This window comes from Chiroxiphia lanceolata, chromosome 4 (genome assembly GCF_009829145.1).
Source record: "Chiroxiphia lanceolata isolate bChiLan1 chromosome 4, bChiLan1.pri, whole genome shotgun sequence".
Lineage (NCBI taxonomy): Eukaryota > Metazoa > Chordata > Aves > Passeriformes > Pipridae > Chiroxiphia > Chiroxiphia lanceolata.
In genome coordinates, this window is record NC_045640.1 from 12,779,432 (window position 1) to 12,806,000 (window position 26,569).

Sequence of the window (26,569 nt, forward strand, 5' to 3'; positions counted from 1 at the left end):
AAATCATGCAGAGATAAAATTAACCACACATCAGTGATGGAGAACAAAGACAGACACAACTGACTTTGGATTACACCTTTGTGCCTACCCGAGCCACTGTGTTATTCACGTACGCCTTGAACGGTCTTTTCTGCATCTGATATCCATTGTTGTCGGTGTAGAGAAGCTGCTTAGTGTTCAAACTTGTGCTTGTTCTCAGAACTGCTTCACGATTTAATTCCAAAGGCCCAACACTGTATTCTTGCTCTATCCTATGGCAGAGCAGCTTCCCATCATAGCCTTCTGGTACTGTATAAATCCTGGTGTACACTGCATATAGGTAATCCTGAGAAGTAACATTACTATAAAAATGAGAGGAAAGATGAAGAGTTCATAAAGTGGAGCGCTAGATGATCTTTATGGTCCCTTTTAACCCAAACAAATCTATGGTTCTATGATTTAAACAAGGTGCTTTCTTAGCACTACATTTAGCAGGTGCATGCTAGTTCTTTTGTCTAAATCCTAAATAGTACACAGAGCTCACTGTTTAGGAGTAACTATACAGAACTAACCATATACATATCTAGAAAATTAAACATTCAGTGAAGTGAAGCTGTAATGGTATCGCACCTGTAGAAAAACTGCCGTATCTCTGTCATCAAGGCTCCAGAAACCACTTCCAACCCCACTGCTTTGGATACTGGAACAGCTGAAGCATTTGGCCCAAACAAGTAGTTATCTGAAATTGGCCCTTTTGCCGTGTCTCCATTCACATGGTACTCAAGGAACTCCTGGGTCAACTGGACAGTCTGGTTAGTCTCCCTTTGAATCCATAGAAGAGGAAAAATTATATTACTTACAAACACATTTTGTACATAATAGGTGCAAACTTGAACTGCAACAGGAATGAGGCTGGAAATGTAAGGAAAATAAATAAATGTTTCCTCACAGTGGATAATTTATTTTGTAGCAAGGAAATGAGGACAGCTGGGAATTAAAGTGCTTCCCATTAAGATATGTCAGTGTGTAAATAAATGGAGTTTCTATGTCCTTTTATGCTTTCATGAAAAAGAAACATCTTAACACCAACCATCATCTACATAAGCTCATTGTTTTGACGTGAGAGTTGCCACAGGATCAAAACTACCCGTCTCACAAAAATTAGGTACATTGCACTATATTAACGAATAATCAGGTTCATTTAACTTTGTAGCTAGGTAAATCAGCATGATGCAGGTTCCCATGTTTAACACCGGTAATGACATTCATGCTCATTCAGTACCTACTTTGCCTTCTCCTCTCTCCCCTGAAGCTTACAGTTTAGCTATTCATGACTTATTATCACAACTTCTGGAAAGTCATATGAAGGCAGCTTAAGATTCTGCCCTCAGCTACCTGCTCTGCCTTTGGCATCTTGCTGTGAAAACAGGGAAAATCATTTCATCTGGCATATAATCTGTCAAACATTTTAACTCATGCTAATACAGCTACTCACAATTTGTAATGACTGAGGAGAAAACATATCCAAGTGTTTTCTACTACTCGTGTTATGAGGCAATTCCAATGCACGGGCAAGATCTAGAGGTTCTAACTGTCACAGCTGAAGTTAAAAGGATTCATAGTTTAAGATCCCAATTTTTTTTTAACCTTGCCTCCCACTGTGACCTGACACCTCACTCTTTCCAATTACCCCACAGCAAACTTGCTGAAACTCAAACATTTCGAGCTTGCCTGAAGGCTTGTTAAGAAAAGTGAACATCTCATTTCTTCTATGTGCTGAATTTCAGCTCTTGCTGCCTACCAGAACAGGATGTAGAAAAATGGAATCTGAATCTAGATTTTTGTTCTTCCTCATTTTATTTCTCATAGAATCCGGAGACAGTTATGATCTGGAGGCACTTTGAGGAAATTCTTACTCCAGGGCTCTTAGTTAAGACCCATCTATACTTTTAAAGCTGATTTTAACTACACTGGACAACAAGTTCTTGCTCTAGGAGGCAGAATTATGAACAAAACCACAAAGGTGAGAGAGGTTTAGTTGTCACCAGGCAATGTCAAAGGGGTCAAATCTTCCATCGGTATATAATAGCTGACAATCTGAACCTGAACAGGCAAAAAGAATAGCACTCCACTGAAGCTGAAGAAATTAGGCCAGTTTGCATCAGCTGAGAAAGACCACCTGCAAATTCCAAATCTCACCTAAATCTTGATTATTCTGCCACTTTATCTGCCTGATTAAATGGAAATTCCAGAGTTAATTGTTTCCTTTCAAACAGTTTTGTAGCTTTCTACCACAGAAAGAGTGATATGGGACTTGCAAAACACTGCTTATTAGTGTAAGCAAGCTCTTGCTTTATCACTTACAGCTCATTGTGAAGCCATAGTGCATGTGCTTACTTAGTAATTTTTAATACAAACCCAAATTCATAACTCTCTTTCATTCTAAAGTACACTAAGATTCTGCTGATCTACTAGTTACTACTGTGGTATGTCATCTTAGACCAATCACATAGTTAAACAGGGCATCATCACAGAAATAGTATGGAATCACATCTGTACCAGTGCTGCAGTTTCCTGTAAAAAGAAGGACATGTGAACTGGAGATAAAAAAGAATCGTAAAGACTGTAAAGGACACTCTGTTAGTTGAGTCTCGGAATTAAGACACGTAATACAGTACTTGGACTTATTTTTACGAAGTAAATCTGAAACATTACTCCAACCAAGCAGGCAATCTCACCTCTCTGTAATGCTGTGCATTAGATTTGTGCTTTGGTCAAACAGCACCTGGTAGCAGCTGTTAACCACAGGAAACAACTGTCGACTTTGTTGACCTGCACGAGCTATGTCTCTTCGTTTGTACTTGATTGATCTCCCAATAAATGCAGACTGCTTACCATCCAAGGGTTTAACACTGTATTTTCTGTAGCTCAGACCACTTATTGCAACTAGGATATACAGATCATAGGTAGATGGGGACTCCACTGAGGTCTGAACCTGTACATTAACATACACAACAATGCTTCATTACAGAAAATTAATTAGCAAGGCAACTACCTTCACGTGCCATAAGCCCTAAATTACAAAACATATACTTTAATAGTAAGTCTCTAAACCTGCCATTCCTATAATAATAAATTATAAATTCATGGTGCTTTTTTATTGGGAACATGTTGAACTTGGATTAAGCTGAGCCTTTCTAGTGAAAGAAAGAAGGTCACTAAGCAAATTAAAAGGTTCGAGCTTATTTTAATGTGAATATGGAATTGCAGATCCTGATTTAAGATTGCATTGCAAAATGTCTATATGAGCAGAAACAATCACAAATTAAAGTAATCAGTCAAATGACAAAAAAGAGACTAACACATAAGGGACGTGACTAGTGCTAGAAAGAGAAAACTCACGGAAAGAGGAGGAAGCACCCAGATGCACCCTCACCTTTAAGGAACGCACATGGAAATGAAGTAGAAGCATGTAACAGACTTTTGAACAGTAAACAGAACACCAGTGTTACTTAATACTAAAATACCTTAAGCAACAGTTTTTAATCATCTTTCCATGACATGTATCCTCCCTGGTATAGTTATATAATTTAGTACTACTTCTGGTTTGGGGCAAGAAAACAGGACTAGATAAATACTGAGCAGATTACATGGACAAAAAGGTTAGTTATGACTAATGAGAAATTAAAGCAAGTTGTCTGTACTTCACACTATGGACTGGCATATGTCCAGTTACTCATAGCACAGAAAACCTACTGCAGTGGCATCAACGGGGTCTACTCCTGATCCCTCCATACATAATACAACTCATGCATCTGGTGCAGAAGGCAGCAGAGCACTTGCCAAGCTTTAGTTCCTCTCAGCCACATACATCAATGTTCTGAGCTAAAGCTTTCTTTCTCTCAAAAGGAAGGAGTGTGTGATATGAATGCACTTTTGAACAGCACATATTGGAAACAAAAAAAGACCCCAAACCACCTTGTCATTACTGCTAAAGAGATTTCATTTAGCCTCAAGTGACTATCCACATGCATATATGAGTAACAGTACAGAGCAACTCCAGAACACAGAACTTCATCTTTTTCAAATAAAGAATGACAGCTTTACTTAAGGGCATCCTAAATCCTGAACAAATGCTTTAACTACATGTCAATCTCTTCCTTGTATCTTAAAAGCCTGAAGTAACTCAGACACAAGGACTTCTGGGAGGTGACTGACAGATAAGCATGACCATGTGCTAACCCAAGAGACGGATGGTTTCCAGGAAAAGGCAGCATGGTCTTACGCCATCGTCACATAGAGAGGAACAAGAGATAGCTGCTGTTATCACTACCTGACCACAATGTGCCTTCATGCACGGTGACAGTCATAAGTCACAGGCAATAGAAACTCTGTCCCCCAGCACAACTTGCTGAGCTATCTGGCCTCTCAGGGACAGAGGGGAGCATCTGGAATTGCATCAGGCTTCTTCAGGCCTTATATGCAGGAAGCATTCCTAGAGGTTTATCAAGCCATCGATGACAATGCACTCTCTGCAACAGATGCTCCTGAGAAAGGCCAGTGCTAGCTTTCACTTGAGGTCACTTTCTTCCCTCCCAGGGAACAGCTGGAGTCTGTGTCTTGGAGTTTGGCTAAGACAGAATGAGCTGTCAAATGGCAGTTGACTGACACCAGTGTCTTTTGGGCTTGTAACTAAGACCTACATTTCTTAAATCTCTTCTTCTCCCTCCCCAAGGCAATCTGTCAATTGCACAAACAGAGCTGTCAATTGGAAGTCAGGCCTTCAATGAAAACGGCTTTATTGGAAACAGTGTTTTTTATAGAAAGAAAGACAAGATAAGAAGTGCCATGTCCCACACAGCAGGCATGCAAAGGACAAACCAAACACACTACAAGAGCAGCAAGTCCTTTGGTGGAGTAAAAAAAGTCTCTCTGCTGAGAGAACAGACAAGTAAAAAACAAACAAAAAAACAAACAAGCAAACAAAAAAAACCCTTGAAGGATGACTAGGAAAATCCCACTTTGACAGGAGCTAGGATCAGGTCAATGAAAACCGACAAGAGAAAAGTAACATAAAGAAACAAAGGTAAAGTACCTGTGCAGGTACAGGATGCCCCAGTTCATCATATACACTCATTGCCAAGTTGCCCACAGAAACTGTGACAAAGGTAGTGATGTCCCATGCCAGTGGATTGTAAACAACAACATACTGGTCAAGGTCTGCAGCCCCTTTGTGCATGCAAACAAACAGAACTATCAGTCACTAATATTACACATTTTAAAAATGTGCTATTAATAAGCATTTGAGAAATCTGTCTAGGTAAAACCATCTTACAAAATTTTAATGTAAAAGTCTGCAGTAAGACTTCATGATTGAAAAAAGGAAAACATTTTCTAGAACTTGGGAAAAACCTCTTCTGCTTTATTCTTCTATTCTTTACCCAATCATAAGAGACTATGTATTCAGAAAATGACACCTGAGTTGAATGTAAAAGCATTTAGTGAAAATAAGCTGCTTACCACAACTCATTGTCATGCAGTATTAACTTTATCACAGTTATACAGAAGATTAAATGAGAAGCCTAATCTAAAAACAGCCCCGTAAAAATCCAAATCGGGCTGTTGCGCAGCCCACGGCACTGCTTACATTTGACAGTTTAAAAAGTTTCCAAAGTAAGATAAAAGGAAATGTACAGTCTTAGAACAGACTCCTTAAAAATCCTTTTACATTTTTTACTCAAGCTGGCAGTACATTATAGCAAGAAACACTTCTTAACTCTGACTGTGCTTCTTATCATGTAATGTTATGTTGCAGGGTAAGGTTAGTTTAGTAATCACCCCGATCAGCACCTCATCCTCCCCTCTGTTTAGAGTTGAGGTCTGAATCTGGGAGCCAGACAGAATATGCACTGGGGTAGGATTCTGTCTAACATCAGTTTAGGGGTCCTGGTTTCAGATGCTTGAGATCTGAGAGCTCATGAGTTTACCTGAGTATGCCTCAGGTCTAGCAGGATTTTCTAGCCCTGGTTCTAGCCCTTAGGTGTACATAGCATGTTGATTGCTTTGGGGGAAAACATCAGAGCTTTCATAGGTAACTTGAAAATTGGAAAGCTGTGTAAAAAAGTACCTGATATTCCTGAGTCTTTAGGGTAAACAGAAGAATAGACCTCTCCGTTCTTCTTCGCGTTGTTCATGTCAAAGATTATGGAAGCCATCAGCTTCTTTACGTTGAACACTCCATACATCAAGTTAGTCACGTACATGTCCCTCACCTTGGGAGATTCTGTGCCTGTTATGCCATCATGGTGCTGGACCTTACATTTAAGAATAGTTTGAAAGGGGCAACAGGAAGACAACTTCAGGTTTGCATTTGTACTAACACAGCCAACTGAACTTCAGACACATAACTTAATAAGCTATTACAGCTATATTCACAGATTCACATTTTGCCTACTCCAAATTTCTATATAGTGCATGAAATAGTCACAGGTAAGATGCATGAAGATTTCCCTCCATACATATTCCTCTTTTAATATTTAGAAATGACTGAAGTTACACACTTAGAGGGAAAAAATACAAGTTACCAAAACCAAGAATGCAGCAAAAATATAGTAACAAGACAGGTTTTTAATTTCCTACTAAGATCTGGTCATTAACTTAGCTGACAAAACAGTTATTACCAGCAAAAGCACTGATGACTGTAAATGGTTAGTGGTATGAGGCTGATCACCTAGCTGCTGAACTTTGAAGAAAGAAATCTGTCCTTCCTCTTCTAAATTTCAGAAGTAAAGATTATCAGTAGTTTTCAGTTAGTCCAGTTTTTGTTTGGTTTTTATTTTTAAGAACAAATTTGTAAATAATAAAACTAAAATTAATAAAAGGAATTTCATATGCAAAGTTTGAAACCACATACTCTTTCCCTGGTTAAAGAAAACATTTGCCAGTAACCATGTTTTGAATGCATGGTCAAAGGGTTGAAGTCATGTTTCAAGACAGTTTTTTGAAAAATTGCTTTATTTTTACTTATGACTTGCAAAAGGGGAAAGTTATTTCTAAAAACACAAAAGCAACTTTGAGACACTACAGTTGAAATGCTTAGGCAAAGCTTTATGTTTGGACAATAAACATTTTCATTTGAATTTAAAAATAAATCAGTGTTTACCTCTGACACTGCCCATCTAAGACTCCGAAGTTGCTTTAATGCTTTACATTTGCAAACAGAACCTGCTGGGTGTTTCAGGATGTACTGTGTGAAAAAGGACTCTCCAGCATAAAGCAGTGAACTTGCTCTCCTTGCAATTCCTTTTAATGTGCTCCGAGAAGTATAAAACCCAGTCCATGCTTGAAATGGCTCTGTTAAGAGTTGAACAGATCCAATACATGTCAAAACACCACTTCAGTTATCACTTACTTGTTACTTATTAGGCTCTTACTGTACAGCTTCTCATATGCATCCTACTGGGGCGTTGCACATCAGCCATCAAGTAGAATAGTCACAAAGCCTACAAAGAAACCCAGCCATAAACATGCTCTTTGAAAAACTATCACCTTTCCTACAGGCCTAGTTATGTGCAAGCTGATAAAAAGCCAGCATCGACCAAGGTAACCTGTGTTTGCAGGAATTTCCTCCTTGTGGATCTGCATAAGAGAACTTTCAAAGTTTCACTGAAGCACGTATAATTATTAGTCGCTAATAAAGTAGATTACAGTCCTTGGTTACTGCTTGATACAAGCTCACTACATTTCAACCTTTTAATATAAAGGATTTATCTTAAATTTTATTTCCTCAAAATGGAGTAGAAGTAGTGATGTGAAGACTCCAAACTAATCCAGCACTTCAAACTACATCAAAAGATGCCCCCAAGTGGTCACTGGAAAGTATTTCAATAGTCCATTTGTGCTAATGTTTCAGAACCCCACAGAATGAACAAGTAAAACAAATACTTGTTTTAAAACCTTCAAATCTCTACTGAGTGTCTGTGGGTTTTTTGTTTGTTTTGGGAGGATTTTTTTCTTAAATAAACCAGTGATAAATAGCTTTTCCAGAAAGAAGTTACAGAAAGTGCCTTCTAAAGCGCACATACGCAACCACAGGAATCTACCAGCCTAAGATCAAAGGGAACAATTAGAAATAGGATCTTTGCTCAAAACACTCCAGGACAAATTCTTTTTGGCCTTAAAGAGGCTGTAAGTTTCAACAGAATGAACTCCATTTCAGTTTTCAAGGTTACAAGCAGAAGAGTCACATATACATAGCAGCACAGTACAATGAACGTAGAGTAGAAGGAAATACTTACCTGGGACTTAAACCTTGAGCTTCCATGTGAGAGAAGTGACACTGAGCCCAATAAGTGACTCACAGAAAAAACGGCGTAAGCAAGAACGAGAGGGGATTAATCATCAAGAAGCAAAACAGTATGTGGGAGAAAAGTGCACTCAATTCTATACTTCAATTGCAAAGCACAGAAAGCCATTTGGGGAAAAAACTGCATCCATGTGTGGGCACCCACCTGGAACACTGAAGGGGCTGCTATTATGCAAGTTAATAGCAACTGATTCCTGCCGGCATATTATGTCAAAAGATACAAGTAAGAGCCCAGTTGCAAAAGGATATTAGCAGTTAGAGCTGGCAATGCATTTATCAGCAAGTTGTTAGATACGACATGATCCCTAGAGGGAGGTGAGGGAGCCAGGGATCAGTCCATGCAGTGATTCACAGGAAGCAATGGTTATTTTTACTCATTGAAAAGTTAACAGACACATTACAGAACAGTCTGAAATATACATCCACAGTGACAAAAAAAGTGATGAAGCAGCTACAATTATACAGATAGGTATTCTATTGACATCCATCCCATTTTATAATAAACCAGGTAATGAAACAAATCAACGAGACAAAGAAGTTAGCTGTGTCTTCTCTCTGCATACTTCGATATGAGGCCTACAAGGATAAATTTATTGGGGAAAAGAATTAAAGGGATGTTGGGTGTGGCATGACTTCTTTCCCGTCTTCTTAGTACTTCTCAGCTCTGCTGGAAAAGCTGACTTAATGCAGCATGTAAGATGCAAGCAAGCAACAAGAAGCTGCAGTGAATTTGTGCCACATCGTATTATGGAATTTCAAAAATACTTGATGGTATTTTTACTTTTTGAGACTTCTGTTATGACAGAATTTTCTCGCCCCCCTTCAGAATTTAAGACTGTTTTCTTTAGTGAAAAAGACAAGACTCTCTCCTACAGGAAACTTTAGGGGTTCACCTACATTAGTATTTTGTTTTGATCAGGCCATCGTTACCTAGGATGCTTTGCTTTACATAAAACATTGGGTATGGAGCTCACAAACCAGATTCCTGATGAGATGCAACAAGCATTAATGGGCATTCAAGCCCATATGACCAGATTATATCCAATTTTCCTGGAATTACTTAGAGTGTGGACATCAAATCCTCAACAGTGACTGCTTCACTTTGCCAACTCCTGTTCCACTGTACTAACACAGAAGTACCCTAAGAGCTTGCAGACTGCCTTGGTTACCTGTCGCTTCTCCTTCAGACATACATTGATCAGTCCATGTCACATTTTCCACCTTTGCTTTAAGCTATGCATAATCCAGTTCTTTTAAACAGTACCAGTGGGACATTGTTCTAATTGGTCACACATCCACTTGTTCTTAGCTTTCCGTTTATCAGTTTCCTTTCAGTTCCCTGGATCCTACAGCACTGTGTCCTTACTATAGCTTAATTTTGGGGAAGAGGAAGAGAGATGCATATCTAATATTGCAGAATGCCTAGGAGGCTACTGGTTATTTGTGCATGCTGTAGTGTAGAAAGCAGAAAAGAGAAAGAATTCCAAGTTAAACACCCAAACATGAAACAAATAGTCAAAATCTATATTTGAAGGAGAACGGGTCCTAGGATCCCTGCTTTACAGAGTTCAGACAAGACCCCTCCAACATCACAAGAGACTTTTTGTATTGGTTGTGCTGATACACCTCTGCAAAGCACCTTTGCTATCACTGCCATCCGCTAACCAGTTTGAAGTGTGTTACACACTTTGCAGTCTTTTTTACCTTCCTCTATCCACTGAAATACCTGAAATACCCTACTGAATTTCAGCCAGGTGGCCTAAGCCTACAGGTTTAGCTCATTGCTCACTGTTTTCACTGGAACAGAATCTGATTAGTGCAGTATTTATGCATTTCTTCAGCACACTAAAAAAAAAAATTGGATGATATCACATGCTTATGGAGATACTTTATGCTTAGCTTTCTTTTGCACTCTGTTGTTACTCATAGACAGCAAAACAAAAACCTCAAGTTAGGCAAACTTGACAAGAAATCTATTTTCAGACTCATTCTTTCTTTATCTCTTTCTTTACCCATTGCTTCCAATGTTCCCAAAGAAATATTGCAACGGTGGTCCTACAATCTTTTTTAAACAACTAAGTTGGGATCAAACTGTCTATTGATGACACCTGGTAGGGCAAACAAATCTTATAAGGAGAATGTGTTTTTCCTCTGCATTTCTCATTTTCCCTTCTTAAAATTTTACACATATACATTCAAGGCAGACATTAGGCAGCTGTGAACTTAATTACCTGTTGAATATGGCAGAAAGTCTTGAGAGTTCCGAATTTCCCATGTAAGATTCCTGCTATAAACCGCTTGGAAGTAATCACCAACAGTGGCATACTGGACAGTCACTCCAAACTCACCAGAATGCTTGTTAATATAATCCAACAACAAGTCCATATTAGAGTATTGAACAGATGCATTAAAGAACTGTTTGTCACAGCCCTGAAATACCAAAAACAGAACAGCCAAATGACTGTGGGTCACATAATTTAGAAGGATCCTTTTTAATACCAGTCTATATTAAAGCGGTATTTCCTTTGCTCTTGACTGCCTGTAAACAAGATATTTTTTACAAAACTGTCAAGAGTGGGTAGGGTTACTTGCACAGATCAGCTGATAACCAACCAGAATTACAAACAGGGAGAAGTGTGTTGACACACCATATTATGCTAAAGCATGAAATTTCATGATACCAATTGAAAAATGCATACACACATGCCTGGAAACATGACCTTTGTTTCATTTCAGACTGTATTTCTCCCACTCAACAAAAAATAACGAAGTTCTTATGTTCTGCTAAGAGTTCTTACAGCTTTAGGAAGTGCTGAGGACATGATGTGAAAACAAACAATCTGGATGGAGATCGCTGCAGTATAAATGTCACACAATGTGTTGCTGATCCCCCCTCACAAGAGTAGGCTACAGTACTTCTGATACTCATCCAAGCAGTTAAGAGAGGTGATATACTGTGCATTAAAGCCCCTCTCTTTTTGAGCACGCTTGTACAACTTCTGCCTTCTGCTGAAGGTGTCTCAACACAGACTGCTTGCATGTACATTCAAAAAAAGCATAACTAAGCACAACTTTGTTCAACTACAGTAGCTGAACAGGAAAATACAGTTACTGAGCCATGGCACTGCATGTATCCTTCAATTATCAGTATTACAGTACAGACATTCACCTGAAGCACAGTAACTTGCTAAGATACCTTCTTCACATAAGAAGGCCAACACTGACAGCAGCTTAATGCAGCCTCATCTTTATGTCTCTGTGCTTGAGACAGAAAACACTGCACAAAAAGTCAACACTTTGTTTTTGTGAAAGCCACATAAAATCCTGATCTCATTTGCAAAATAAAGATGCTTTCAGCAATTTGCTTCCAAAACTTAATTTTTTTGCAGAAATATCATCTTCCACTCCAATGCTTTACCTGCTGTGCTCCATGGGTTTAACCTCACAAGTCGAACTCATTTAACTCATGCACAAGTCGAATTCGATGAGTTCAACTGAATTTAAGAGGTAAATACTCTTCCCATTCTCTTCCCTGATGAGAAGGCCAATCCCGCCCCTTCCCCATTTACTACATTTTTCAAGTAAGGTTACTGTCACATTCCTTATGAATCCTAGTGCACATGCCTGTCCTTCAGACCTAACAGGTTAAGCCACTGATGACAAAAGCAGAAATTCTACTTCCAAACCAGAAAAGTTCTTCACAGATATCTAAAGATCTTCTGCATGCATAAAGCACAAACTGGAAAACAACTTCAAAATGGAATGAGCTACTAAGACATATAAAAAACCCCCACAAAATTGAAAGGCCAGCGGTCAGTGCAAACCAGACTTCCTACTGCTGACTCCAGTTAAAATTCTGAGGAAGTAATAGGTTTACCAGTTAAAACTACTTCACATTTATACAGCACTTTTTTCAACCCATGATTCAAGAAGACCTCCTCATAAAATGCAGACACTTTGCACTACAGAAGGGGATGTGCTGGGCTGATAGACACCACTCACACTGACACAGAACACAGTAGCTGAGGAGCAGTGTAGCTCTGTAGAACAAGGATATCCAGGAGAACCTGCTTTAGTTAGCCACCACATCCACTCACTAGGTGAACAAAACTTTGAAAAGGAACACTATACATTACTATACAATTAGTTCAACCACACTGGCCAAAAAACACCTCAAGGATCAGTACCAGCCCTGAAGACAATACATCTGCTCCTATGGCCTCTAAAGAGGTAAGTCTGAACTTTCACATTGCCCTACAGCCTAGTACAACTAGGTGTTTCTGATCATGAATGAACACTTGTTTGTCCATGTAACTCATCACAAAAGTTACAATAATCTAGATGTGAGGTCTGAGGTTAAATGGGAAGGTATATATTTCTTCTTCTTTTAATTAAAGGAAAAAAGAAATCCAAATACTTAAAAGTATTTGTAATCTTGAAAAAATAGTATAAAATCATAGTATATCTATTTCTCTCTACTTCTATACATAGTACCATGAATGAGCAACAAACTTCTATTACTTTGTTTAAAACTCATTATCACAAGCACACAAATACAGAAGTCAGAGACTGAAGTTTTCTTACATTACTGCAAAACTGCAGGTTTGGATCTAGATGTTTGGGATTTATTTGTACTATTCAAAACTTCCTCTCCATTCCAGCATAACTTTCATGATAGCACTACTACAGAGTGTTATATCCTACCTTATCTTCTTACTCTCTATAAAAAATAATAAATTCAATATAATCAACAGTGTCATAAACACAGGAGAAAAACAAATCAGTGACTCAAAGCTGCATCAGTCAGAAAACGTTTGTTTTCTTTGCAACAACAGATATGGTGGTAGAATAGCCACCTTAAGAAGATACATTATCCTTTAATATTGTGAGACCTGTAGCATCCATCAAAATTAAAAAACAGACTGTACATTTAGTTTAGGGAAAGTTACTCTTTCCTAAAGACTTAAAACCAGCAAGAGCATATCAGTGCTATGTGTATATGTAGGATACAATTAACACAGCACACTGCTGAAAAAAGTGTTTGGATGACCAAGCTGGTATATGCTTATGTTTCTAACTAAAATACAAAGATGGTATAAGAAAATGATTACACATTTTCTGCTAGAAAAGACCTTGTCTACCTAATGTGTCATACGATTTATTGTAAAGCTATAATTTTTGTTCACACAGGGTTATCTTGTGCTAAGCAGTTACATAAAGACATCATTTAAATAGACAAACCAGAGAGACAAAAGGAAGCAATATTGCAATATACAGTTTTGCAAGAGATTATTTTTACAGTTTTGTCACATTTCTTTCTATGTTAAGTAGTGTGGAAGACTTGCCAGACAGTTGGCAGACTGTACAAGAAGTTTTAAAAATCATTACTAGTAGACATTTGGACCACACTTATTAGAAAAAACACTTTATGTCACGTGGTTTGTATGTGCATTTCTGCAGTACATTCTGCAGCAAAATAACATTATCCTACTGTCCACAGTGTACTTGCCACTTCTAAAGCAAATGCTGTTGAGGCACTTACCCAGGGCCATAACACATCACTTGTTCGGAACCAGGCTGCTCTCTCCTTAATGTTTGCCACCATGGTTTGTGCATACTGATGGAGGTTAGTGTCTGTAACAGGGAGACTCATGTTTGGATAAACACCATCTTTTGGGGGATCTGGGAAAGTTGCAAATCCATTCCAATAAAATGCTGACCTAAGTAGAAGCAGAAAGCAGCAGGTTATAAACAGGATTTATTCGAGTGGGAAAAACACATCAAACGGTGCTGGTATAAAATGCAGACAGACATGGAATTAGAGGTAAAAAAATCAGTTTATTAATCATTGTTAGTATTTCGGTTTTAGTATTTATTTGGGAGTGGAGATAGGGGGAAGATTGCCCAGTTTTCTTTCAACACTGTGCAACTTTTCAAGTCCCTGCTGCTTGCTGGCATAGAACAAAGAAATCATAGGACAAACCAGAAAGCTTTGTAACAAAGAGGACGTTCCCCCATGTAGACTTAATTTACAGAGTATTTTACTGGATAATCCAGTGAGCAAAATAAAGTTTTCAAAAGCTCTTAGATTTCTTCAAAAAGTAAATGGAAAAGGACTGACATTTATACATATATATACATACTATATTTTTATATATATACACACTCATATATTTATATGTGTATATATATACACAGGTATGAAAACCGTACCTGTGTTCCAAGCTTCCTGGTGCTAGAAAACATTTTTCAAGTCTGTCAATATTTTGAAGTACTTTAATACCTGTCAGTAGTGTCACTTTTTAAAATTTAATTGTTAGGTAGTGAGAAAACTTCATTTATTATGGTGGGTAGCTGGGGATGTTTAATAATCCTTACTCAGATCTACAGAGTCTAGACATCTCCTTGACCTACCACAGGTCAGAAGAAAGCAACAGAACGCTGTTGAAAGAAAACAGTCAAAGAAAATGCTTAAACTCCAACAACATAAACTCTCAGAAGTGAACATTTCTGCTTATTTGGGAAATCTTCTGACCTGTTTGAAAAAGGTAATTGCGATGGAGTACAGTAGCTGTACTGATCCATAACATGTGTGAAGATCTCCTGTCTTTCAGATAAGGAAGGAGAACCCTGCCATACAAACTGAAGCTTCTGGAAAACAAAAAAGGTAAGAAACCATTACCCTTGATGACAAGCACAGAAATACATCATTAACAACTCAAGACTTCAGAGTTCCCATCTTCTCTTCCACCACTTGTAATACTTTTAAGTGCTTTTTCTGAAGAACAGCCAATGGTACCTCAGGCAAGGTCACACATTATATATAGGAGGCTACAGCATTGCCTTGTTCTATTATAATTGATGGAAAAGGAGAGGAAGCAGCACACTGCCAGCATTCTAAAATCCAGATGTAAGCCTGACTTATCACAGCCATCACAGCTCACTTTTTACAGTGGAAGGTAGACACCCATAGGCTAGGAGAGAGATCCAGATGTAGTCTGATTGCACTGTAGTCACTGGAAATCAATGTTTAATCAACTGAAATAGAGTTTTTACGGTTTTGGAAGCCTTCAGACTGTTAAGTGTTAGAAAAAAAATTAGCTGGGCAAAGATTGTCAAAAGCTCATAAAAGATTTTAGCAGAAAGGAAGTATTGCGCTTCACTGCAAACATAAGGTGATAGGTCCCTGCTTCACCAAATTCAACAGGAATTCTATTGTCTTCTTCAGAGACACTTGAGTTTTACCCAAGATTCATAAAAACAGCCTAATGCCCAGGTCACAGTAGTGAAAGCCCCTTATTTTCACGTAACATAACGAGTAAAACTGATGACAGATCAGGGTTCAACGTTGTGATATGAAAAGAGAAGTACTTGTGATATGAAAAGGTAGAACATGAAACAAAAACTGAATTCAGCAAAATCATGAATAGCTGCAACTCTAACTGACCCAGTACTACTAATTTTACAGGTACAAATAAATGTTCCAAGCCTGACAACACCATGTCCAAACATACGCACTACACTTTAAGACAGTCCACGTAAAAACTGACAGATCCAAGATTTTCTCAGGGAAATCAAACTTATTTTAGATACCTCTGGTTCCAACACTCCTAATTCAATGCCCACTTAGACTTGCCCAACTGCCCATGTTCTGTGTCTTCTTCAGGTTAGACTACATTTCATTGCAGATCAGAAGTCACGAAGATATTACTTGACCATATAACACAGATTCAGTATGTTTCACCATAACCACAGGCAGTCAGCATGTCACTTCTAGAGAAGAAATACCTGCAATTTCTTGCACAGATCTCAGAGATGTTTATCTTAATGTCATGGTTTAGATTACTGGAAGGAGAGTCTGGCAATGGTTTCAGTCCTACGGCTATTTTTACCTTGTTTTTCTGCATGTCAGCCTTCAGATCATAATCAATCCGAGAAACAAGATGAGCATTAAAACCAGCCAGAGCAAAAAGAGTTGGTGTTGTAGCTGAAGCTCCAAATGGATCAACATGCCATGAAAACTGAGGCCTGACCCCAAAAGTTTCATACAAAAATCCATGGCCTTCTGCAAAGCAAAATTTGTTTAGGTTAGGAATATTTTTCAAAGTTAATTTTATAAATTTAATAGGCATTTAGTGTTACAGATAAGCACTTAAAGGATAGCTCTTTGTTGCTGTTTTCCAAGCATTCAAAGTTTCAGGAATTTAATGATTCACGTGAAAAAGTGTCACACTGACAATACTTGTTTTGCTATGCCTAGTATAACTCATCAACATTATAAACGACGAATAACAAAAAGGAATTATGATTAGAGACAGGCCTGGGAAAAAGTGCTTAGATACAGATTAAGTTAAGGCTGATAGCGAGGTTGGAGTCTGCATGAAAACAACAAACGGGGGGTTAATTTATGTTTGCTCAAATCATAAAACCCATTCTCAGAAAATTTCAGTGTCATATCAGTGACAAAGGGAGAAGGAAGCAAGCCATCCAGCAAACAAAACTAGAACAAATACAATCCTCAGTCATATAAAAAGAAAAATGCCAAAGGTTAACAGTAATCTTGATACAAGATGTTATTTACAACTAATGTTATTTAATTTTGTATAGAAATGAGTTTTCAAAAAAGAAACCCCCAAACTAGAAAGACCAGATAATACAATAAACTCAGAAAAAAAATCACTCAAATGAAAGTAAAACAAACAGCAAAGCAGTAGGTTTTATTTGGAACTCCAGTATTTTGGACTAGAATCCTCACCATAAAACACCCCATCCACTCCAAAAAAACCTCCACAAAACCAAACCAACCCCCCAACAAACAAACAACTCCCCTCAAAACAAACAAATAAAACCCAACCCAAAACAAACCAACCAGCCAAGCAAACACACAAAAAATCCCCTCTGCAGATCCTAATTTCATAGTTATAGAATTATGCTCAGAACTATTTGAAAACACAATCATATCTTTCCCCATTTTGGACTAACTCCTGTTCAAACTTTAATATCGCATTGAATAAGTGAGGCTGCAAGGCCTCTTTTCATTTCATCTTTCCGATGATTAATGTCTTCTGTAGGGAAAATATTCACAATGTGTTTATTTTAACTCTCGCAATGGAAGCACATTTGAAGCAGTTTGCCAGGCTCTTCCAAAACACAGCTGGCTGGACAGACAGGAGAAGACATGAAATGTAGACCCTAAAAATCTGCACTGGCTCTGTTTTCTCACTTGAACTCCACACAATGCAAGGATACTTTTTTTCATATGTGCTCAAACTGAGCAGAGTGCTTTCAGGGGAAAAAACCTGGGAATTTTAAAATATATTAATACTTCTGTTCCGGATGAATGTTACCAAACTCGAATTTTCTTTTTTTTTTTTTTTTAATATGTTTATACACAGAATGAAATATTAAATTAGAAATAACATCTTTTTCAGCTAACTCCAATGAAAGAAAGCTGTGTTTGCAGTAGTTCATCTCCTCTTTTCCTCTTGGCCAGAGTGTGATGTGGTGACTCACTAAGATGCAGAAGCAGCTGCTAATCTCGTGCTCTTGATAAAGCAAGGAACAAGGCCAGTGGTGCTGTGCAGATTCAGAAAATAACAGAAGTGTTTCCTGGCCCTTTACTCTTCCATGTAGAAAGCTGCACAGAGTGTAGCCCTGAAATGGGCAGGGTTTATATCAGCCATGGCAGCTGGTGCTAATACATCCCCTCCCTGCTACTCCCTCATGGCACGTTATAGACATCTATAGCACAGTGGTGGCATGATTTATCTTGTTTCTTTTTTCATTAACCAGATAAACCTATGTGCTAAAAGACTTCCTAAACCATCAGATAGCCAGGTGTAACATACAAATGACTGGATGTAGAAGCTGGGAGATTAAAATGGGAAATAGTGCATCTCTTGGAAATATGCACCTTCTAACAGAAGCTGATGACCATGATTACAAATGGGGGTTTCTTCATCAAGCAAGTCCTTCAACTAATTTCAGATGACCTCAATGACATTCCAAGACTCCCATTATGCAGAAAACTTTGCCTGAACAATACAACCTGCTCACACTCTGAATTGCTACCAAGTATTTTCATGCAGAGTGTTTCATACCCTCAATTTCACCATAACTACCTTCCCAGGAGCTTAAGCTCTCAAACACACACACACATACACACACAAAATGCCTCTGCTCCAAATGAGTTCATAACTGACAAAACAGCTTTTGGTAACCCTTCTGCTTGCTGCAGAACTGTCATGGTTTTTATTTTTTTTAAAGCCAAGATTTTTATATAAATAAACCACCAGCAAGCAAAAAATATGAGATCTTTCATCAGTTCTTAAAGAGTAAGAAAATAATAGCAATTTCTGAGGTGGAAAAAATGAAAAACAAAACCTCCAAGGTCATAAGAATGCAAAATAAAAGTTAAATGCAAATATGATACCTGTCAACTGTAAAATTTGATCATCAATTAGTGTCACAGCTTCATCATGCATCACTTGTCCTCCAATGACAAATTCCAGTCGTCCCTCCTGAAGCAACTGATGGACCTATAATATTGAAATTAAGACACAGAACATAAACATCATTTCAGTCTTATCCAGAAAGGTTGCAAATCCATTTCAGATCACAGCACATTACCCAGACATAACACTTGTCAAGACTGCATCCAGGACCAAAAGCAGGATAAAAGGTTGTCTGTACTGAGTGCTGTCAAAAGGAGAACAGGGAGGAGGAAAAAAGCATATTAATATGTTGCACAGTGCACTGATTTACCCAGCTTGCACTGAAACTAGGTAGCAGACACAAAGGATGCACTGCCAGATACACACTGACCTTTTCATGTTTCTCAGTAGGGCTCTCACTGTGCCTTTTCATACTGTCTAAACACCAGACTTGTCCCCATACACCGCACTGGCAGCAGCCTACAATCTTGTCTGCTGTGCCCTTCTTAGCTTAGGGAAGGTATTGGGTGGCTGGATGAGGGAACAATATGCAACCTCCTGCAAGCAGCAACAGAACCCCAGGCATGCAACAATATTCAGGCTTCCAAGGTTTCCTTCAGTTGGAGACCGAGATCTGTGGGATTCAGGAGACAGACAGTGTGTCATCACACACATACCTCTTCTACTCTGTATGCATCTGTCTTGCCTTTGGAGCACAGACAAGTTGCTCAACTTGTGACAGACAGAATGCTTTATGAAGAAATAGTAATTCCACGGGTTTGCCTGCCTGATAAACCCATTGCTGACCTGTGTTTCTGGTCTCTTTTTCCTAGTTTAAAAATCGTTCAACTTTGGGTGGTTTTTCTGCGTGGGTTGTTTTGGGGGGTTATTCTTTTTGTTTGTTTGGTTGGTTGGGTTTCATTTTGTTTGTTTTTGTTTGGGGGTTGTTTGTTTGTTCTTAAATTTTGGGTACTAGAAACAACAGGTATGTTGACAAGTATAACTTTCAGCAAATGCTGGATGAAGTAGGGGGTGGTGTTTGGTGGGAGGAAGGAGTAGTCTGTGTCCCTTTCTAAAAGTCTTACGGAGTCTTCTGTTTTTATTATAGTTACTTCACTACAAATTGAGAGATATCCTAGACTTCCAAAAATTAAGTTTATATAAATATGGATTTTAATCCCCACCTTTTTTTTTAAATCTGTCATAGGATGCCAGTTCCAGAGCTATTATGTTTATTTCCCCAGGAACATTCAGTGTCTGCTAAGATAGGATGCCAGATTGTCAATTTTGATTATAATCATTTCTCTCCTTCACAATGTTGTGAAAACGCTTCAGGGCTCAGCATTCCTAAATTAGTTCCAGCTGACTGTGGTGACTGATTAGCATGCTGGGAGACCAGATAACTGATATCTGGTGTCAGCACAGAACTGGCCCTGACCTACATGAAAAGAATCTGTGATTATTATTCCCCATTTGGATGGATGTCCAAAATATATCTCTGATCCAAACTTTGGGCCACAGAAACATTTCTTTAATGTAAACTTTGTGGAACCACTGAGAGGGTGAAAACACATGAAAAATACTTCAAGGAATTGAATATCTAATACCCCATCAAAAAAAAAGGGGGGGGGGGCGCTAAGAAAACAGTACCTGTAAGGACAAGTACTTTTTCTTACCAGAACAGAGCAAAAGGAAGGAGGAATGGAAAAAAAAGATACAGTGGTACTATAAGCAGCAGGTTAGAACATATCTGTGACCCTTGGGACAATATTACAGTCCTTACATCAATTCATGTCTACAAAACACACAGAAGTGGCTACACATCTTTTTTTTCCCTAGTTAAAGCAGCCAGACATCAAACAAGGGTAAGGAGGTAAGAATAGTTTATACAAGAAAATACTGTGGAAATAACATGTACTGAGAACTACAACATCCATATCTGGCTGAATACTGCTACAGTACATTTCACTCCTACATATTCTCTTGTCTGAATTGCAAAACCAGCTTCTGTACCCAAGCTGTACCTTTTCTTAGTTTTTAATGCTATTGTTCCAATCCAAAGCAGAAACTTCAAAAGAAATTAGAATTAAATCCTGTATTCCAAGCAAACCACTAAGTTAAAAAAAAAAAAAAAAGGGAAAATTAAAACCAGAGTGCTGGTACTATAGAAAATCATTAATGCTAGAGTTCAAGTGGAAAAAGCAGGACAGTAATCAGAGTGACCTAATTTCAGGGACCAATATTTGCAACTTGCTAATGTTAAAAACATGTCATTTATGTGCAAGCATCACAGTTCCTAAATTAGAGATGTAATGTTAGATACACAGGTTCTAGAGGAATTTGTTTTTAACCATTTTATTTTTCAGAGAAGCAACTATAAAATAACTTGAGAACTGACTATAAAATGCGTAAAAGCAACAATTATAAATAATTAGGCTAGAAATTAAGGGCTGAATCATAAGTACTAGTTTTGCAGTACTGAGGTCAAATGTGACACTCATTTATTCCTCTGGATTCCACATAATAGCAAGAATAGATATTAAAAACATGGGCTCTGACTTTTTATTTTAGTTATAGCAGCATGACATATTCCCTGTAGAAAGCACTCCCTATGCTATTTTCTTCCCCACCCCAGACTTACAGTATAGTTTACCAATCTAAAAAAAAAATAAGAAAATTGTCCCGCAATAGGCAAGTATGGGCAAAGTGCCCACACAAAACCAGCAAACTGCCTAAATCCAGCAAAATCTCTCATGCAAAGATCAGCTGCATGCAGGCTGTAAGCTTTTACTGAAATACTGAATATTACAGAAGATTCAGAATTTAGTGAAGGACTATGTAAAAAACCCTCCAAAACCAGACAAGAGGTGTTTTTTTTACACAATGCTTTAAACATCTAGAACTTCAAACGAACTAAAATGTGAAGTACTACAAGTAACATGCTTCTGTTGGCTGGACCCTGGTAACAAAACACACCATGGAGTTCGGAGTAAGTTCCTATGGGAAGCTGCAGCTGTATACCCTTTAGTTTTACGATCCAAAACAAACATCTGCATCGCAATGCAAGACATAACCAGCTTGTAGGCTACCAGCCCAGTCTTTGATTTCAATATGTTTGCTCCAGGTCAGAAGAAAGAAAAAGCGACAAATAAAACCTCATGATGTCTTCACTAGAAAAAAAACCACAGTGCCATTGAATCCACAGTCACCTCTTTGCTGCAGTATCCTTGTTTACAAATGGCAGGTTTTTGAGCAGTACTTAACTGAAAAGAAAAAGAAGTTCCTTCTTGTCAGCAGTGTTAGGCCTCAGATGTTTTAACAGATATTGATACAGCCTCTTTCAGAATCACCCACGTCTTATACTAGCATGCCCCCAGATAAGTAAATTGCCAATGAAACAAGAATTGTAAAGTCTAAAAAGTCTTCAGTGCAAAGGTTACTACCTCCTACTGCTCTAATCTATAGCTGGGGCTTAACCTCTTGCAACTGCCTTTAGAATTAAGGTCCTTTCATATGAAGTACCAGATTCTGAGACAGCTTGCACAAGACCTGGGCAAAAAGCTAATGGTGAAGCACTTTGCTCCTATTTGTCCCCTGAAAAGAGTGTGGATTCCTTGCTAGCAGGAAGCATGGCTCTAGTGCAGTTTACCTGCTGCTTCTGTGTATCTGTGGCTACCAAGTCCCACCAGAGTCGAAAGAATTCCTGCTCCACTGCAATAAACTTGCGCTCTTTTCCTTTCATTAGTTCTTCTACAACAGTTGTATAGACATTTGCTGCATAAGCATGCATACTTTCCTGAAAAAAAAGAAGAAAAAGAAGTAAATAAGCCATGTTTTGCCTATAATAAAAGGGCTGTTTTAAAAACTCATTGGGTTTGAAAACAGAGAAATTGAAAACTTTGCATTTACTGCACACTTCCTTTGTAACCTCAGAAAGACTGAGTTCTGACTACGTTCAGCCCTTTGGCCCTTCTGTTCCAGAACACATCCCCGTGACTGGGGACCTGACTAGATCATGGTGTCGCTTCTCCCAAGATCACTGGACACTAATACAGGCTTTCTTTTTGACATACTGGGAACAGGTTACCCAGTTCCTCATTGCTCACCTTAAATCAATGTCATGAATGGTAAGACTTTGCACCAACAGAGTTAAAACCCCCTCATGCACACTTTATTCTCCCATTCCTGCTCTTCTTTTGACGGCCTGAATTACCAGAATTGCTTCTTCAGAGCGAGTATGACTCTGTGCTGTGGGTGTGCGTTGCCAGTACAATACAGTGATACATACACTGTAAATTATACTATTATGAAAAATAACTGTAATGTGCTTGATGTTTAAGGATAGAGTAAAATCAAGCTGGTAAAGGAATCTTAGAATGAGTTTGACTGTTGACGCAGAAACACCTAATGTGAGATTTTCTGCATCTACCCCATCTCTGTCTCTCCTAAAGACACCTCTATTCCAGAACAAGGCCTAAGGACTTTTATTGGAATGCAAATATGACAGCTGTATCCATCAAATAACCATCACACTGCTATATTCTATGACATGGTATCAAATTAACAACATCACATTAATTTTTGAGATATTTTATGTACACTTACCTTGGCCAGAACTTCTGCTAACCAGATACAGTCTTATGCCTTTTACTTAATTTCAAAGTGATACAGAATGTCTAAAAACAACAGCCGAGATCCCAGGATTTCCTGAAATGTCTGTCTTTTCTTGTAATAAAGTAATCTGCATGTTATAGCACACTTATTTTACACTAACCATAACACTTTTCTACTTAAACTGCTGGTACTTAAGAACACACAGCACAACACTTACATCTTAAAGTGACTGACACACAGACCTCTGACCCCTCTAAAAACTAATGGCCATGATACGTAAAACATGAATCCATAGTTTATATTTAGGCAAATTTCCTACACGAAAATCACCCTTTGAAATAAGGAGATGAGCTAATCCAAATTAGAAATGAAGTTTTTCTAATCCCTTGCTTTCCACAACAGAAATTCAGCCACCTTTGTAAAAACGTTCATGTCATTAGAAAAAGGAAAACATTTGAGTGTAGGAGGAATGGCTTAAAATATTGCTGTGCTTATCTAAATAATTACTCCCTCAATGATTTCTCCATTGGTTTATAAGGGTTTTTTAAACTCAAGATTATGATTAGATGCTTAATACAATGTGAAATTTTAATTAGGATTTTAAGTTTTAGCAATATTCAAACACAACACACACAAGTGATTACTAATGAATTTTCACTTTTCACTGGCAATTGGCTACAAACAATATATCCTAAAATTCAAGCATACGTACAAGGATTACAACATCAGGCTCAATTTTAGTTCTTAATAGTTGAGTGGAATACACGATATTTTAAATTGAATACAATACTAAAATATTCTGTGTGGTAACCTCCTGAAAATATTTTCTTGAGGTATTTTGGAGATTAAAGCTAGTCAGTCTTTACTATGACTCAAAGTACACTGGAACTAAGCAGTAAGATATTACCCAATCCTACAAAGTTCACAAACCCCAGTTGCCTGGGTGGTAACTGAAAATAATTGTTCTCACAAACCAGGATACTTGCAAGCAACAATAAAAATTTTCTTTCCAATTCATATTCTCTAACAACTAATGAGATACTCATCAGATACTTGCTGTGACTCAGATTTTACTTATTTAAATACAGATTTTAAACTTATACCAAGATGCAAAAATTGTTTTGTACTGCATTCTAGACAATGGTGAGGTATCTTTCACCCATATGGTTAAGACCCATCAATGAGTTGCCACATCTCATGTAAATTATAGTACCACTGTTATTACTGGATTGCAACAGATAGCTTTCTTTGAGAGGAAAATAAAAAGTTTTATTATACATCCAATGCTGGAATTCTCCATCAGTACTATAACTTCCAGCACACAGTGAAGATTCCTGTTCCGATATCATAAATAAAATACTTATATTTCACATTATAAATGGAAAAATAAAACACTAAAAAAACCAGTATGCTGGCAGTCATGAGTGACAATTAACAATTATGCAAACCAAAACCACTAAATAGGCTGGGATCACATTCGTATTACAGTTCCCTTCAAGTTTCAATTTACTACAGAAGGATTTGAAATGATCCACAGGTAACCTCTGTGGTTTTTCACTACAGGAATTGCTGATGCTTTAGATTTAACAGCAGAGGAACTGAGCCTTCAAGCAAATGCATCTTGTAAAAAAGAAGTAAAGTAAAAATGATATGTGTTTCATTTCTTTTGGAGATCTTCGACCACTAACCAATGCAAAATAAAAATTAGTTTTGTATTCTCTGATGCAATTTCTGAGTAGGAGTTTGAAATATTAAAGCAGAAATTCACTAATCTTTCCTAAAAAGTGGAGAGAGAATACATGCACAGCAGAGATTCCTGGGTGAGCCATCACCTCTTTTTTATTAGTCAGGCCTCTTGCCATTTCCCTCTAGCGAGTGAAGTATTCCACCTTCCACACATAAATGAAAGAAATTCTACTAATGAAAAAGGATTCAGGATTTAGGATTTTGACTAACAAATATCAAAGGTACCAATGCCCCACCTGGTTTATTTTGCTCTGCATGTCATGTATTTAGCAAAAATTAAGTTTGCTACTACACTTCAGTGGCACCAGGCTCCAACCCACACCATCTATAGAGGACCTGGCATCCTGTTCTCCTCGCTCAAGAAAAGACAAAGTTTTCCCGGGGTTTTGGCTTAATAACAAGATCATAGAATCACAGAATCAATTAGGTTGGAAAGGACCTCTGAGATCATTGAATCCAACCTTTGACCCAACACCACCTCCTCTACCAAGTGGCGCATTCAGTCTCTTAAATACCTCCAGGGATGGTGACTCTACCACCTAAGCACCGCGAAAACCTGCCAAATAATCAAAGTACCATGAAACAGACTGACGATTTCCCTTAAAAAAAAAAAAAAATCCATCAGGATTCTGCAGAACGCGGGCACAGACAAACCCAGAATTCAAGGGCATGATTCCTAGAACAACCTCCAAACGAGGATCTCGAAACACCAGGGCATGGAGCACGCTCCAGGCCACACTCGGGGCGGGAGCTGCACCCTACAGGGATTTAGGCGTTTCTCCGCAGGGTGTTTTCCAGGAACAGGCAGAGCCCGCGGCCCGCGTTACACGGTCCGGGCAGCTCTGCACGCCCGAGGACGCCCAGGGAGGCTCAGCCCCAGCCGCTGCAAACCCACCCCACCGCCTTCTCAGCCCGGGCCGACCTGCACCGTGTAAATCCAGCCGACGTCCATGTGGCTGTGGGCGACCACGAAGGCCCGCAGGTCGCTCCGGCCGCCGGCCCGCGGGAGGAGGGCGAGGATGAGGAGCGGGAGCAGGAGCGGGATGCGCCCGGGAGCCATGGCGGCCACGGCGCTCCCGCCGCACTTCCGCGTCCCGCGGCACCGCCTCCCCGCCTAGAAATAAATAAATAAATAAAGTAGGCGGCAGGAGTTTCCTGTCAAACGAGAGGATTTCGGGGTCCGAGGGGGTGGCTCCGCTGCGGGCGTGAGAGATCTCCAGGGCGGGGGTGGAGGGCCGGTGAAACCGCAGCTCCCGGGTGGCTCTCGCTTAAAATTCTGGAGCTGGTTTTCTTGGAACACTGGACTGATCAGGGAGAGGCCAAGTTCTGCGTTTTGAACATCTATAAATCCATGTATATTTTTTTTAATTTAGGAAATTCCTTTGAATTGAGTGCAAATTCTTTATTTCAAGTTCATTACGGTTTACTGTCT

The 26,569-nt window shown here is 38.7% G+C and overlaps 1 protein-coding gene across 1 annotated transcript in view; it reads right to left on the reverse strand.

The window, feature by feature from the left end:
* Positions 1-26,221, reverse strand: part of MAN2B2 (mannosidase alpha class 2B member 2) — a 30,052-nt gene extending 3,831 nt beyond the window's left edge. The window contains 13 exon segments of the mRNA XM_032686116.1: positions 89-341; positions 610-801; positions 2,718-2,974; positions 5,075-5,208; positions 6,107-6,293; positions 7,142-7,332; positions 10,576-10,774; positions 13,887-14,064; positions 14,880-14,995; positions 16,237-16,409; positions 18,777-18,882; positions 22,427-22,573; positions 26,060-26,221. Of these exon segments, the coding sequence (XP_032542007.1) occupies positions 89-341; positions 610-801; positions 2,718-2,974; positions 5,075-5,208; positions 6,107-6,293; positions 7,142-7,332; positions 10,576-10,774; positions 13,887-14,064; positions 14,880-14,995; positions 16,237-16,409; positions 18,777-18,882; positions 22,427-22,573; positions 26,060-26,197 (2,271 nt within the window). The 5' untranslated portion in view covers positions 26,198-26,221.
* Between the last annotated feature and the right edge of the window lie 348 nt (positions 26,222-26,569).